The 16,766-nt window shown below is 39.2% G+C and overlaps 1 protein-coding gene across 4 annotated transcripts; it reads left to right on the top strand.

The window, feature by feature from the left end:
* Positions 1-106: 106 nt before the first annotated feature.
* Positions 107-15,697, top strand: kif3a (kinesin family member 3A). Of its 4 annotated transcripts, XM_038699875.1 has the most exons (19): positions 107-280; positions 793-1,066; positions 1,336-1,480; positions 2,026-2,110; positions 2,312-2,417; positions 3,814-3,953; positions 4,091-4,288; positions 4,486-4,660; positions 4,766-4,864; positions 5,608-5,688; positions 7,370-7,378; positions 7,914-8,070; positions 8,233-8,413; positions 11,494-11,604; positions 11,883-12,008; positions 13,415-13,468; positions 13,590-13,658; positions 13,773-13,903; positions 14,956-15,697. In XM_038699875.1, the coding sequence occupies exons 1-19, from the start codon at positions 275-277 to the stop codon at positions 15,002-15,004; spliced, it is 2,196 nt and encodes a 731-aa protein (XP_038555803.1). In that variant the 5' UTR covers positions 107-274; the 3' UTR covers positions 15,005-15,697. The 4 variants fall into 4 exon arrangements, with proteins under 4 accessions (XP_038555803.1, XP_038555800.1, XP_038555799.1 ...); XM_038699872.1 differs by lacking the exon at positions 5,608-5,688 and having other exon boundaries at positions 108-280; positions 7,373-7,378; XM_038699871.1 differs by lacking the exon at positions 5,608-5,688 and having other exon boundaries at positions 108-280.
* The last annotated feature ends 1,069 nt before the right edge of the window (positions 15,698-16,766 follow it).

The raw sequence follows: 16,766 nt of genomic DNA, 5'->3' as shown, positions 1-16,766 counted from the left end.
TGATGCCATTTACATTGCAGTAGTAAGTGCAACCCAGGGCCCTTAAAAGGTGGCTCTGCTTCAACCAAACAACTGCAAAGCCCACCTCCCACACGCACGCATGCGCTCTTTCACACAGACCTCACAACAAGCTATCGGATGTGAAGCCTTTGATGAAATGGGCACTGCGCTGGCATTTAAATTCTTCGGATAATCTACAGTCAAATGAACAAAGCTTTACAAACATTCCACTGTCATTATACGTTTACTATAACCACCTTTCTGTATTGTCACTATGCCGGTAAGTCGCTAACGTTACGCCTGTTTTTTTTACATTTTGTTTTGTGTGTAGAAAGGGGTTACTCCCTTCCTCCGACCTCACTGATGTGATGCTAACCGCTTAGCATCGTTAGCTTAACGTTACCGGTTGCCTTCATGTAGGATTAAAGGAAATTGTATACTGTTCCCAACGTTGGGTTTTACCAGTCACCGCAAAACAATTAGCATGAAGTGTTAATAATGTGTGGATTTGACTGACAAAAGTTCCCCAAATTAGCTGTTGTCCAATATTGTGCTAACCAGATAGCTAACGTTAACGTCAAGGTTAGCGTTTGTCTGCCTAGCAACCCGGTCACTTAACAAGCTAGCTGCACACTGACTGCTTGGTGTTGTTTACGTTAAACAGCCCGACCGCGATGTCCTTATATCCATGTTGGTTAAATGAAATTGTAGGTTTGCTAGTTCATTATTACTACATATGAGCTTGCATGCTGTGGAGTAACTGTCTCTTATGATGGTCCGTTTTCCCCCCAGAGCAATAAGCTTGAGAAACCTGAGGTTAATGATAACGTCAAGGTGGTGGTGAGATGTCGTCCCCTCAACCAGAAAGAGAAGATGATGAGCCACAAACAGGCCGTCCAAGTGGACGAGATCCGTGGGACCATAACAGTTAACAAACTGGAGACTCCCCAGGAGCCTCCTAAGACCTTCACATTTGACACTGTGTTTGGACAAGACAGCAAACAGCTGGATGTCTACAATCTCACAGCCCGCCCCATTATTGACTCAGTGTTAGAGGGATACAATGGTAAAAGTGATGCCACATTACATTACACATCATATTATCAATAAACCATTGTTGTATAATCTGCATCAACCACGTGGAACACTCAAAAATGCACTCTCTAGCCTCTTGTGAATCTAATCTTTGAATATGTTTTTTTCATTATTAACTATAATATAATATGATGTTACTGATATTTCTATAACTGATGATTACTACTATTTTACTATTATTTTATTTTCATATTTTATACTGGCAATGATGATGATTGTATGCTCTGCTGTCTATTTCAGGCACCATTTTTGCGTATGGACAAACTGGCACAGGAAAAACATTCACTATGGAGGGTGTGAGGGCAGTGCCAGAACTCAGAGGGATAATTCCCAACTCATTTGCTCATATTTTTGGTCACATTGCCAAGGCAGAGGGCGACACAAGGTAAGAAAGCAATCAGTCTGCAAGCATTTAGCAAAATCAGTCTGCAAGCATTTAGCAAAATCAGCCAAATATGTTTTGTCTACAGAACCAAAGAGACACTACTACATAGTCCTAGCTTATGATTTCCGGTGTTTACATTATGGCTAAATAATGTTAAAAAATCCTGTTTATTTTTCTAATATGCACGCTCCACCACAAGCAACCTTTAAAATAAAGTAATCTGTGGACAGAGCATGACACTATCATTGGTAAACTACCTTGTTTTTGTACCGAAGCAACAGTTTCATCTGAATGTACTGTTATGAGTTTCACTGAATTCAAGGCAAGTAAAAACATGACCTATGTAAACGGAGCTCATGCATATTCAGAACAAAATAAGTATTTGGACAAAGCATTTTCTTCTGAATAAACTGAATTTGTTTCAAATAAAGCAGAATAAACGGCTGCAAGAGAGCTCTTGTTATATATGAGACATTTATTTACAAGGCCTAGTTTTACATTTCAGCATTTAACATGACTTTTAAATACATATTTAACTTCCACAGATTCTTGGTTCGTGTTTCGTACCTGGAGATTTACAATGAGGAAGTGCGAGACCTGTTGGGCAAGGACCAGCTGCAGAGGCTAGAGGTAAAAGGATATTCAAATTCAACACTAAAACATGGAGTTCAGTGATTAAAAACAAAACTCTCTTTGGGGATTTGTCTTAAAGTGCAGTAAAACAGTATTTTTTTTTTTAAAAAGCAGAAGATGTCGGAATAGATTTGCTTGTGTTAACCGTTTGATGCTGACAGCAATTTTCCCTGATGAGTTTGTATTTTTCCAACACAGGTGAAAGAAAGACCAGATGTTGGTGTGTATATCAAAGACCTCTCTGGTTATGTTGTGAACAACGCTGACGACATGGACAGGATTATGACACTGGGCCACAAAAACCGTAAGCAGAACAACTGACAGCATTTTTCCACTCCACCCCTTACTACCGTAGATCCAGTTTTTTTTTTGGAGGGGTGTTGCTTTACGGCGAGATAGCAGGTAAATCACTATTTGCCATATAGAAGTGGTATACGTCATTTGAAAGATGGGATCCTGAAGATCAATTTAAGATCAGCTCAGCACTGTGTGTCAAGTTTTTCAAGTCATTAATCTGTAATAAACACTGTGTTTTGGTTAGGCCTCTATTCAGATTTTGAGTGTAGTTGAGGGCTTAGAACCTTATGGTGAAAGTATATATGATGGTCATTTCTATACTTAATGGCTTATAAGTTGTTGCAGCATTTTATGAGTTGATACCATTTGTTACTCAAATTTGGTGCAAAATATAAACAATTTTTGACCACTCCAAAATGTATTACAAATTGTCAAAAATCCCTCCAGAATACCACTTTAAGTCACCAAGACCTTGACGAACACCACAGAACAGTTTATGATCGGAAACCCCCTTATTTTCAATAAACACTGGAAGGCCATACATCCTGTGAATGCCCCAGGTCTGCAGTTTGTTGTTGTAAAGTTTCATGAGGCTGTGATTATCCTAGAGGTAAAGTGGTCTCAATACAATGAAATGGCTGCTAATGGGACCAACATCATCAATCATGAATGCAGTTGAGGTCTCAGCTTTCCAGTCATACCCATTTTATGCAATTCTGATACTGTTTAGTGCCCCCAGTATGCAGAAATATTAAAATACTCTGTTGTTAGTAGAGTCCAAAATAACACATTTATACTGCATACAAATAACAGCATGGTTGGAATTAATATTAAATTGGCATGTCTGGAAAGGGGAAATATGTGGGTACCCACAGAATCTATTTTCATTCAGATATCTTGAGGTGAGGGGTCAAGGGATCCCTTTGAAGATGGACTTGACAGTCTTTCCCTAGCCCCCTTCCTGAAAGGCTAGCATGACATTATGGTACCAATGGATCCCTTAGGTTATCTCGTTTCATATGATACCAGTATCTTCACGCTACAGCCCACTACTGCCTCTGAAAGACAGTAATGTCGGCCATTGACATACCTAGTGGAGGTTAAGAGGTATTTAGATATTTATCTTTGCGATACATGGTAAAATCACATACAAACAATAAGAAGCAAGAAATAGAAATACCGTTACAGTCTTGCATTATATACAGAATTGTGTGGATGCAACTGATTGATGTACATAATATAAAATCTCTGCTATTATTTCTGAGTAAAGTATGCAAACTATCAAGCAATGGGCAAAGTGCAAGGAATCATTTGGAAAAATACATTTTTCAGCTATAATTATGTCGTCAAACATACTTATACCAGTCATGTTATCTGTTCAAATGTTGTTTCACTATGTTTAGGGTCTGTCGGTGCCACAAACATGAATGAACACAGCTCTCGTTCTCACGCTATCTTCACCATCACCATCGAGTGCAGTGAGAAGGGTGTAGATGGAAACCAGCATGTGCGCATGGGAAAACTTCATCTGGTTGATCTTGCAGTATGTATCTTGGGCCAGACATTTAAAATAAACTATTTCCTAGATAATGAGATGATACAGATATAGCTAAGATATATGCCATATCATCCACAATCCATCTGACCACCGCCAATGAATCTGCCCCTCTACTGCTGCAGGGTTCAGAGAGACAGGGCAAGACTGGGGCCACAGGTCAGCGTTTAAAGGAAGCGACAAAGATCAATCTCTCTCTCTCCACACTGGGTAACGTCATCTCTGCACTGGTGGATGGCAAGAGCACACACGTGCCCTATAGGAACTCGAAACTAACCCGCCTGCTGCAGGATTCACTGGGAGGGAACTCCAAGACCATGATGGTAGAGTAAATGTTTGTTTGAAAATAGAAGCCTGCGTGCATGAGTTGCACTTTTTTAAACTGAAGTGTTCTTCTAAGCAACAAGTGCTTCATTTCAGAGAGCAATAAATGTGCAAATTGACATTTTGTAAACATTTGTAAATTCTAAGCGTTTTAACTTTTGCCTCAGTTTTAAAATGATGTACTTTTCCCCACCAGTGTGCAAATATAGGCCCTGCAGACTATAACTACGATGAGACCATCAGTACCCTGCGCTACGCTAACAGGGCTAAAAACATCAAGAACAAAGCCAGGATCAATGAGGATCCTAAGGATGCCCTATTGCGCCAGTTTCAGAAGGAGATTGAGGAGCTAAAGAAGAAACTGGTGGAAGGTAATGAGCCAGAAAGTAAAAAAAATCATGCTGTTTGGATTACAGGTATTTATTTTTTAAAGACTGACTCGTGTCGTTTTAAAATGTTATTTTGTGCGATTCTAGGTGAAGAAATCTCTGGCTCAGAGGGCAGTGGATCCGAAGAGATGGATGAAGGTGATGATGAAGGAGGGGAAGCAGGAGAAGGCCGCAGGAGAAAAAGAGGTAGGAAGCTGTCATTTATGCACACATCGATTCAAGTGTGCATTTTAGCAAATTACTGAAAATCTGCTGATGCAATCTTCATAAGCCTGTGGGGAGTGTTTTTTCATAGTGGATAAATATGCGGTTTGGTAAATGATTGGGTTATACATCCGTTTAATTTGAGTCTATCAAGGTTAATCTGATATCAGTATGTTTATTCTAATATGAGTCAGAATTCATTTCCACGTAATTATCAGTTGCTTTAAAGTCACTAGTTAGGCTCTGCTCTTTGTAAACAGGCTTCCATAAACATAGCACTGTTGTCATTTAGGAGTTCCCCATGTATTCTCACCTTCTACTCTTCTCTGTTATTAAGTGGAAAGTGTTTAAATTCAGATGAACAAGCATCATTGAGTCCTCACATTATGTTGCAGTGCTGACACTAAGGTTCCTCTGATGCCATGGTCTAGGATGTCTTTATGTTGGTCTCTTCATATGTTCCACTTGTTCTCATTTTACTTTCCAATACTATAGTATTAGGTCACTGATTTAATGATAACCAAACCATTAGGCTTCTGTGAGTATAGTGCTGTTTCTGCAGTTTGCATGTGTGGACCCACAGCTGCCTGATTTGTTAGACCTACATAGAGCACCTCTATTTTGCATTAAGCTCTGCAAACCAACAGCTCCTAGAGCTTTCTGTCTCTACCTGTTTCTAACTGTGGGATTTGGTGGGAATGGTGCTTCCTCTGTTTCTTTTCCAGACAGCAGCAGCAGCAGCAGTAGCTCAGAATTTGCCTGCTCCTCCTCAGTGCCACTGCCCACTGAGGACAAACCTAAGGATAGTGAGTTAGAGCAGGACTCTGCTCTACCAACCCACCTGCCCACAAGCCCTTTTCACACATAAAACCTGAGCCAAAAAATTGCTGGTTTAAAAAAAGAATGTATAAGGCAGGGTTTGTGGTGTCTATATTGTGCTTGCTCTTGGTGGGAACTGTTGGGCTTCTGTAAATATCATCAGAGTACGGTCTAGACCTGATCTTTTATGAAAAGCGCTGTGAGATAACTGTTGTTGTGATTTGGCGCTATATAAATAAAATTGAATTGAATTGAATATATTGAAATGAATGAGGGGAAGTGTACAGGCAGACTAAGTAATGAGAAAGCATATTTTGTGGCTGATTGGCTGTTTATCTCCAGTACTTGATTGCTGACAACAGGCAGTGCTTTGGGAGGCATGCCCCCACTTAAGTATCCCCAGTAGATGTCAAAACACCCTGTAGGTCCCCTCGAGTGATGTTCCTTATTATAAATTAAGTATGACAGACAATTCTGCAGTGTAGGCTACTTTATAAAGTCTGTCAGAGGCGAGACTGCTTCCATTAAAAAAATGGAAAATATTAAAAGAAAATTCTCTCTCGTCAGTTCCTGATTTGTATGGTGTTTATATTTGGTAAACAGCTGGCATGCGTGAAAGTTTAAAATTGAATGTGAATTGTCTGATGCAATTGAGTGTGGCATTATTTTTTTCATCTGGTGTATGTAGGTGGTTTTCTTAGGGGGGTTTCCTGATGACTTGATGTCTACTCTGCAGTTAAGAGTCATTCGTAGTATTTCCTTTCTGAAGTGATCGGCTTAATTAATTTTTTTATCCTTGAGTTTATGTATGTGTGAAACATTGCACCGCTGTCTGAAGAAAGGTGCACATGATTTACATTGCATGACATTTGTAATTTCACTTAACATCAGAAAGACAAACATCTTTTCTATATATTACATATCTGTCACTATATATTTTAATACAGATCCAAACGCAGATTCAAATTTCTACATATTTTCTATTGTAAAATATTTCAAAATTAACATCTTGGGGGTCTTTCAGCCTAATCAGAAGGAGGCATGTAATCTCTTAGTAGTTTCTGTCGCAATATTAATTCAGGAATCCACAGAGGAGCAGGTGGTAACTGGTAACATGGTAACCTTCTTTGTTAAGGCTGATGATTTAATTGACACTTGAGCCGTTTATGGTTGTAAGTGAATTTTCCTGGAGCAAAAAGGATTACAGTGCATGTGTGAAAGGGGCTTTTCTCTACCACTCCTGTAGGCTCACAGTCCCCCCACCCCCCCACACTTGTGCATCATTATCATGTTCCAAATATTGTTAGGATTTACATGAAATTGATTGCAAAGGTTCCTTGTCTGTTTCTGCATGACAATTTCAAATAATCAGTTTTTGCGTTAACTCCTGTACCTAAAAAGATGCACTTCACCCACATTGTGTTTTGTTATGTGATGTGATTGTTTTATTTTTTTGACTCATGTCTGTTCACTGTCTATATTATAATTACTGAAACTTCTCTTGTTTGTCTTTCTTCCACTTCTTGTCCGTTATGTGGTGTCCCACTCTGTAGAGTCATAAGACTTTCGAGATCACTCTGTAATTTGTTACTCTTTGTCTCTCTCTCTCTCTCCTCCTCCTGGTGTAAATGCCGCCTGTCTGGCTTGCTATACACCTCTTAATTCAAGAAGAAAGAGGTTGGTGTAAGAATCCTGGCTGTCCTGTAGCCATGGTTTCTCTACTCGCATAAATTATCTGCACAGCTGCGGTGTGTTTCACTAGCTGTTTCACAAACTGACTAATCAGATAACAGATGATCGTATTATCGCTGTTAACATCTTCTGTCTGTCCACATATGACTGTCACCCATAGGTCATGTTCTCCATCTTCATAGCCATGGTGGCATTAAGAAAGTCTTGCCCTTTATATAGTTTTCCTTATTTTCAAATTTTGCTTACACTAACAATAATTATTTAATACTGTGCATTAGCAAGTCAGAAGTTTGTGCAGCTGGATTTCCCTGGCACTCACTGTTAGGACTGAGGTTCCTTCAGAAAATCCATAATTCGGGACTTTTGTAGTACAAATTACTTAACTGCACATATTAAATAATTCTGATTTAATCTCCATTTAAAGCATTCTAACCTATACACTGGCATATACTTGGTACAGGAAGACACATCTAAAACAACATATCAATTAAAGACACTGTGGTTCCTTGTGTCTCATAAGGGAGGAAGAAGGTTTCCCCGGACAAGATGGTGGAAATGCAGGCAAAGATTGAAGAGGAAAGAAAGGTCTTGGAGGCCAAGTTGGACATGGAGGAGGAGGAGAGGAACAAGGCAAGAGCAGAACTGGAGAAACGGGAGAAGGACCTTCTTAAAGCCCAGTGAGTCCATGAAAAGAAAAATATTTGTACTTTTTTATTAATGATTTAGTTAAATGTGGTATTCATGATGAAACAAATCAAATAATTGGTAATGTTTTCTTTAATTGCAAGTGAATGTGGGAACCGCTCATATGATACCTTATCTCCCTCCTTAACTTTCAGGCAGGAGCATCACCTTCTGCTGGAGAAGTTGTCAGCCTTAGAGAAGAAGGTGATTGTGGGTGGGGTGGACCTCTTGGCCAAGGCCGAGGAGCAAGAGAAGCTTTTGCAGGAGTCCAACAATGAACTGGAAGAACGTCGCAGGAGAGCTGAGCAGCTGCGGAAGGAGCTGGAGGAGAAAGAGGTAAGGATAGATAGGATGGAGTTGTAGCAACGGAGGTGAAGCAATTTTTTTTTTGTCCGCGCAGTGCGTAGTTTGTATGAATATAAAACCCCAACACAACATGTCTCAGCAGCATTGCTCTTGTGTCCATGAGCATGCGATGCACCTTAGAATAGCTTAAAATTTCAGTGTTTTCCCAGTTATATGTGAGCTTTATATGAATGTTTTGGTGGTGGTCGTAGTAGTCATGGTCGGAGGGGTGGGGGGGTTTGGGGGTCCTCCTTTTCCAATGAAAAATATTTCACATCACATTGAGACAAATAGCTGAAATAGCTAGATCAGATAACAAATAACCAACACCTAAAGATCAGTCTACTGGGGAGGAACTACAGACATTAGATTTGGGGAAAGTAATTTGCTTGGTTAAGATGCTCTCCACAGTGATTTTACATCTATGGCGCAGCATGTTTTGGACATCACCCCCTAAAACCCTGTTAATATGACCTCAGAATCATTACAGATACGATTGTTCATATTTGCCTTTTGTGTCTTTATTTTACAGCTTTTGACATTTATCTGTATAGACATTATTATAACTAAAAAATAGGCAACACGAAAAACCTCCTCCATTCTGACGTGCATTTTATTTGCACACAAGAAACGTCTCCTCATTTGCTTAAAAGGATGCACGGAGCGCAATGGCACAGACTTTTCTTGGTCTTGAGAAGCTGACACGCTGTAACTGACACAGTACATTTATTGACAGAATATTTTGATCCACTCACGTTCACCGTCACTTTCTGCTGCTCGGATAATCAAACACTCACTACTCAAGCGCACCTCCGGATTCAGAGTTACATTGCTGTTATAACAGCACCTGTGACGTAGATGTCCTTTGTAGAAGGAGGAGAAGAAGCGAGCTGAGCGAAAAGTGTTGCCGTGCTCACATAGTGTGTGAGTGAAAATTATTAATGCATTGATTAATGATCGTGGGAACTTTTTGTAGCGGTGGTCACAATTCAGCAGCGGCGCACCACCACTCCCGAATGCATATAGGGGAAACACTGCAGTTAGCATAGCTGGATCTGGCAATTGAAATAAACAAGAATAAGGTTAGCAAAACAGCCTCGCTAGCATCAGCGCACTTGTTTTGTTTATGTCACCACATGATTTAAATTCATGTAACTTAAGGTCTGCTCAACATCCACGACACCCTAGTGGGCCCTGGCCCCCAGTTTGGGAAACCACTGGGTTAAATGTTGAATGCTGTATTTGTTTGTTTTCTAAGGTGTCTTTAGTGAACAATTCAAAGAACAGTTTGACCCAAATAAATAATTAAGATGCAAAAAGTAGTACCATCTTCAGCCACACATGCAGCATCAGCTGTCTACATCTCTGTCAGGTGGTATAGTGTGTGAGTAGATATGACTTCAGATACCACATCCTACATGAGGTCTTAAGTTTAGCTTGGTTTACACAGAAGTGGTTGGAAAATATGGTTAGAAGCTTCTACTCACAATCTTAATGTCTTTGTGTTCTTGTAAATTATCACTGTTACGGGTACACTTTGAAAATAAAACTGGTTGATGTGAAACGGCATGTTATGATATGAAATGTTGCAAAAAACGAGTCAATGTTGAAAGCGAGTGTTTACAGCGTTGGTGAGAGGTCAAAGAGGGACTATCCTTCTGTGCACAAGAAGAGAAAATAACTTAATGAGAGTGACTTTCGAGTACAGCAGTGAGGGAAACTTGTGTTCTCTCCTCTGAAAGTCTGATGTGAGCAGGTTCATGTGCAGCTGCAGTGAATCTCTATCTTGCTAACCCAGCTGAGCAGTGCAACTAGGTCTGTTTTGACCGACACAGTACATTTATTGACAGAATATTTTGATCCACTCACATTCACCGTCACTTTCTGCTGCTCGGATAATCAAACACTCACTACTCAAGCGCACCTCCCGATTCAGAGTTACATTGCTGTTATAACAGCAAGGTGCTACAGTCCTCAGCTGGACTTTATTGCATTCCAGCAGCAACATTAGTGGGACCAGTCCAGACAACACACAGATGTGATGGCACTCCTCATAGGTGCACATCATTTTAAAACGAGACAATAATTATGTCTCTCAGTGAAGGTTTAGTTACAAATCTGGACTAATGCGAGATGGAAAGCATTGGATTCATATTGACTATTAAAATGTTGATTAGCAGGGCAAACTGGGCAATATGGATGTAGCCTACATCTTTCAGTAGATAATTAACATGTAGTCATTTCATAGTATAAATAGTATTTTCCTTTTGAAAATGTATTAAAGGAAACCTGGGGAGCCAGTTTGAATGGGCCTGATGCAGCTGATAACATTAATATCTTGCAAGTATTGATATTTATAATTTACAGGGGCTCTGCTGAAGTTTCTCGGTAGAGTAGATGCTGGATCATAAGCCAGTACAAGCACAGCTGATCCAAATCCAGTATGAGCACAAACACAGTCCAGACGTTTTTAGAAAGTCACACAGACCCAGGTGAAATACAAGCAGCCTCAGCTAGTAAACGCACAGCCAGAGCTCTACAGGCAGCTTCAAATACAAGCAGCTCAGACCCTAATGGAGGATTGAGTTAGAGGGTCCATTCAGATCCTCTGTGGTATTTTCTAGAAGAAGTTTCCATTCAGGTTTATTACAAGGCAGACTGTTTTAAAGGAGAGGTGAGAGCACTGCAGTGTAAGGTGTGCAGCATTGGCAAATTGTTTACATGGCTCACAAGTCAGGTAGGAGGGCCGCATAGCAGAATTTCATACCATACCATAGGTGTGTGTGTGCTTATGCTCTGGTCAATGCCCTTTCTGACATGACAGTGCCAATATTAATGGACTAAGCAAGGGAAGCTGGTGAGGCGCATACTAACACATTTCATACACTTCAATCAAAAATATATATGAATAGTAAAATATATGAAAATCAAAAATTTAAATGGGGAATGAGGGGTTCTGTGTCCCAGTAGAGCTCTATGTCTTGCAACGCCCCTTCCTCCTTGTCCTTTCTCTTTGAAGTGATGTAAACATCAGAATTTGAAAACAATTTCCCTCTCTCCCCTTAAAACAGCAAGAACGTCTGGACATAGAAGAGAAGTACACTAGCCTGCAGGAGGAGGCTCAAGGAAAGACCAAGAAGCTGAAGAAAGTATGGACCATGCTGATGGCTGCCAAATCAGAAGTAAGCATAACATAATAGAGTGATGCCGAGAGAAATCGTACATTTGACAGTCCCTGTCACAGCAGCATGGTGGTGTAGTGTGAAGGGACAGTCGTATGCTATGGATTATTTGCTGCGGGACTGCTATAACAGACTGAATTCCTACAGAAATTGTAATAAAATACTTTTTTAATTGGAGCTTAAACTGTTAAGTTATGAGACTGGATTTGTGGTTGTAGTTTTGATTGATCAGGAGACCAAAATAAAATCACTGTGATTGTTTGTGTTTTGTCTGTTAGATGGCAGATCTGCAGCAAGAGCATCACAGAGAGATCGAGGGCCTACTGGAGAACATCCGCCAGCTGAGTCGAGAATTGCGGCTCCAGATGCTTATCATAGACAACTTTATTCCCCAGGAATACCAGGTGTGTATGTGTACTTACATTTGTAGCACAATGACTAATTTTCATTAATTTGCCTTTGCTTAATACTTACGACATGTATCATTTCCTCACATCTGTGCACAAAAAGAAGATGCATATAAAAAAAGTTGCCTTGGTTGTTTTAGTATAAATAAATTGATGCATTATAAGATTCATTTAGTATCAAGTGCTTAGAGGTTTTTTTGTCCTCATGGAAGTGTTTGGTACAAGTCGACTTTCCACTATAATGTAAGACCAGAACCGGTCCTAGGGAGACACCCCTTGTAGAGGGTGACACGGGAGTGGATTTTCACTCCCGTCCCATTCCAATTCCATTACAGTAAAAAAAGAAAAAGCAGAAGAAAAAAATCTGGAAATAGTGTTTGTATGTATATTTATGTATAAAAACTGATCTGTGATTCTCGTCCCACCCACTCGCATTAACTCTGTCCCAGTCCCGGGATGTACAGTGAAATTACTCCCATCCTACCGGAATCCCACAGGAATCGCACGGGAATCCCATGACCCACAGGATTCCTGAAAAAATGTCAGCCTCTAACCCCTACCTCCTGATTGCCGCTTATTCTAGCATACAGTACATTTGTTAGATGCTATTTCCGCCAGCTATTGTTTTCCTCCAGTGTCTTAAAATAACTCGACATAATGTTGTTATACCCACAATAATAAAATGCACACTTGGATATATTTGTGACTGGGCACCCAGCAAGCATTTTGGAACTAAACCAACTGCTTCAAATGTCTAATACCTAGATCCAAAGTGGTCTGACCAAACTACATCCCATAATATACAGAGTAGGAAAGTTCCTATTTAAGTTTTACATTTCCAACGTAAATTACTATTCACAACTCGAATCTGTTGAATCTCACTGGTGAGTAATAATATCTATGCATTATCTTACATAGTGAGAGCTTTCCTTGAGCTTCTTTCACATGTTTGCCACATCCGGCCACAATTGTAGACCATTTATTTATTTATTTCTTCTCCAAGGCCCCTCTGCCATGTCATTTTCATATTTTGAAAAATTTTAAGAGCTAACACAACTTAGTTAACAACATTTTTAGAGTTTGCAGGTCTGAAATGTAAATAATAAAACCTCAAAACACAGACAAACATTTGTACAGCTTTGTAACGCTCATTGCCGGCAGGGGACACAGTTACAAGAGTTGTAGAAGGTGTTACTTTTTTTTTTTTTTTTTACTTTGCCTGTAGAAGAACCTCTACATCTACTTTGCCACATGAGAACATCACCTCCTGGATGAATGCGCTGGTGATGCGGCTCTCCAGTTGGATGATATTAGCTGTTTTTTGTTTGTCCTTGCATCAGTGACAATGTCACACCTTGTTTCTAGTTTTTTTTATATTCTCCTATATTTATTTTCCTGTGTAGGAGATGATAGAGAATTACGTGCAGTGGAATGAAGACATTGGAGAATGGCAGCTGGTGAGCTAACTTTGCACAACTCATGCACACACTGCATATGGAAGTTTGATAGACATCACTTAAAAGGTGAAAGTGGGTTATGGCCTGCTTGTGTCACTGTACTTTATCTCACGTCTTTCAGAAATGTGTGGCATACACTGGCAACAATATGAGAAAACAGACCCCTGCTCCAGACAAAAAAGAAAAAGATGTGAGTTCTTTGTATGTTTTTTGTTTATTGCCTGAGATTGTTTTTGTGTGATGACAACTTCAGGTTAAAGATTTATTGTTGACCTCACTCTCCTTCTGTCCCTGCCTCCTGTAGCCATTTGAGGTGGATCTGTCCCATGTGTATCTGGCCTACACAGAGGAGAGCATGCGGCAGTCACTAATGAAACTAGAGAGACCCAGAACCTCTAAAAGTGGCAAAAGTGGCCGACCCAAGACTGGGCGAAGGTAATCTACTTTCAACACAGCTCACAGACAGCCTGAATCTCCATGTCCTGTTGAGCATTACTGAGATACCAGTCCACCGCATGGTCTTTCAGTCTTTGGCCCCTTTTGACATTTGTCATGTCAAAATCTCTTATGCAGATGTTTTATAAAGAACTTTCATTTACACTTAGTAGCCGCATGTACAGGTATGCAACTCCGTCTCAGATCAAATCAATTAAGTTGCAAAAATAACTGTTTTGCAGGAAAGCTCATAACCCTCAAATAACACAACCACTCTTTGACTTGTATGATTATACCATAATCGAGTCTTCACAGGCTGACATTGACGCCGTTCCCTCGCCCATACAGATCATTCAGTGGTTGTACTGATCAGTGATCACATAAATGCTGCAACAGCACTTTAACACCTCATGTTTGACCGTGCACATAGAAATTGCAAGCTGTTATTTATTTTTTTTTTGTCTGTGTGTTTTTTTTGCCATTGCTTATCAAGTGGCCGGGAGAGAGATGGCTGATTTCAGCAAAATTTCAGTATCACTTCTCACACTTGCCATTATCACAAGGGGAGATCATGTAAATGTCTGCTTCCACAGATCACCTCCCGAGGTGTTTAAACAAACTGATTTCAGTCCATCTCTAATGCTTCCTGTTTGCATCGTATCCGATATTTATCTGATTTGCCCAAAACACATGAAGTAAATAAGTGTACATTAAAGCAAAAACCTAAATCGGGAATAATTTGTTCACAGTCTTAGCTGGGTATCTGCAACTTTACTTCCTGGTAACATTTTATTCCCTCACCATTTCATCTCTTCATTCAACAGTTTTTCATCTGTAGACTACATCAACCACTCCTATAAGTAAACGGAAGAGTTATTGGTTGTGGATGTTTGGCCGCACTGTATAATTAAACTATTTATAGTGCATTGATATGATATGTTAGCATGACGGTATTTGCTGTTATCATGATATGCTGTTATTCTGAGAAATGAGAACGCTGAAAGCTCCCTATAGTCGTTGATAACACTTATCATGTACCCGTCTCCCCACAGGAAAAGATCTGCAAAGCCAGATGCTGTGATCGAATCCCTTCTACAGTGAAGACGGCATATAGGAGAGCTTGGTTTCACTGCAACTTTCATGTTACTTTAGGAACACAACTAACAATTAGTCGAGTCTGAAGAATTTATTGTTGAACATTATTTAAAATGATCTAAATACACAGTATAGCTGGTAAGGTTTTAAATGTGAAGGAGCTGCACCTATGATTTGATTGGGACTTCTTGGCCAAGAGGACCTGTCATTTGTATTATAGTGTAAGACTTCTTTGAGGATGTCCAACTTTGGAATGTATTTTGGCAGCTGGCCTCTGTTTAATGTTTCATGTAAGCAGGATTTTACCATAAACATATTTCACTTGAAACATCATTGGTTTTAAATATGGCCAGCACATGGATACATAGAATTGACAGGATGTTGAAAATAGAATTGAGGGCATGAACTTTAACACACTCAGAAGTGCGTCTTCTGAAATTTGCTGAGTATATTTAACACACTTAGGATGAACACCACACAGATTAAGTCATAACTTCAGTTCTACTGATTTCCTGCTATGTGAGAAACTGATTCATATTAAACGGCCCATGCTGACATTGATACATTATAATTACATTTTAATTAATGGTGCATTTTCACTTAAAGCAAATTATTCTACTTGTAGCACACCCTTTAGCCTCCATGTTTCATCCCACTGAATACAAGAAATCATTAACATGGAGAGAAACAAAAATAAAACACTAATGTGGAGGGAACAAGGAGAGGAGCGGATGTAGGATCAATTATGTGACTAAAAAGTCAGTTTTATACTTTTCTCTTTATGTCAAACGCATATGGGCATGCATGCCAGCCAGCTCTTATGTTAGTGCCATTTCCCAATTGAAGCAAGACATCTTTATTTTTATTTTTTTTTCAAATTCCGAACACTTTGTGTTATATTGTAATGCACCATACATACTGTATGCCTTAGTATTATGCACTAGTATGAAGCTTTTGTGGAGATAATTTAATCGTATGATGTTCTGTAGTGGAGGCAAACTGACTTTTATTTTGTATCATAATGTATGTCAAATGTTTACATGCACCAAACCCCCTGGATATTTTATTTATTAAATTATTTTTTGTTTTATCTCACACTTGTTGCTCTTCTGTGTTTCATTATTAAATCAGTGATATTTATAATAGTATAGTAGTAGTCTGATGCTTTGAAAAAGGGTTATTATTGTACGTAACAGCCATAGACTGCTTATGTTCACTTTAATTTCCTACTGTTGTTATAAATCCAGAAAGTAATTGGTCTCACAGCTGGTTGATTGAACAGCTTTACTTGAACGATAAGGATGGATTGCTGATACCTGAAACAACTGAAAGCTGGAAGGCTGTGAAAAATAAGAGACTAACACCAAACCACTGTCACATAATTTATTTATGTATAAATACAAATGCTACAAAATGACAAAAAAATATATAAATATAAAATTTTCCAATAAATAAAAATAACTTATATATAACGTATATTACATGTGTTCCTTAAATAATTAATACGATCACTCCAAATAATTCAGTTGGTCTTTGGCTTTTTGGTGACAACGGCATGGCCTGTACAATTCATGGTGTGATTTAGAAATGCCTCCATAGTTATCATCACGTTCAGGTCAATGCAACACTTGATTTCGTTCATCTGAAACAAAATAAATTTTACACTTTCATATTCAAGTACACAAGGATCTAGCTGAAATTATAAAATAATGTTTGAAACCAACAACCATAATCACTGTTAAAAGAGAGACCCAGAACCTCTAAAAAA

This window comes from Micropterus salmoides, unplaced genomic scaffold, assembly GCF_014851395.1.
Source record: "Micropterus salmoides isolate LMB-PRFRI ecotype aquatic unplaced genomic scaffold, ASM1485139v1 Ms_hic_scaffold_5, whole genome shotgun sequence".
Classification (NCBI taxonomy): domain Eukaryota; kingdom Metazoa; phylum Chordata; class Actinopteri; order Centrarchiformes; family Centrarchidae; genus Micropterus; species Micropterus salmoides.
This window is presented reverse-complemented; position numbering and strand designations above follow the sequence as displayed.

Bases quoted from the DNA above. Each gene is read 5' to 3' on its own strand.
- kif3a (XM_038699875.1), top strand. The intron at 3,954-4,090 runs GTATGTATCTTG...CTACTGCTGCAG, and splicing joins TTCATCTGGTTGATCTTGCA to GGTTCAGAGAGACAGGGCAA. The intron at 8,414-11,493 runs GTAAGGATAGAT...CCCTTAAAACAG, and splicing joins AGGAGCTGGAGGAGAAAGAG to CAAGAACGTCTGGACATAGA.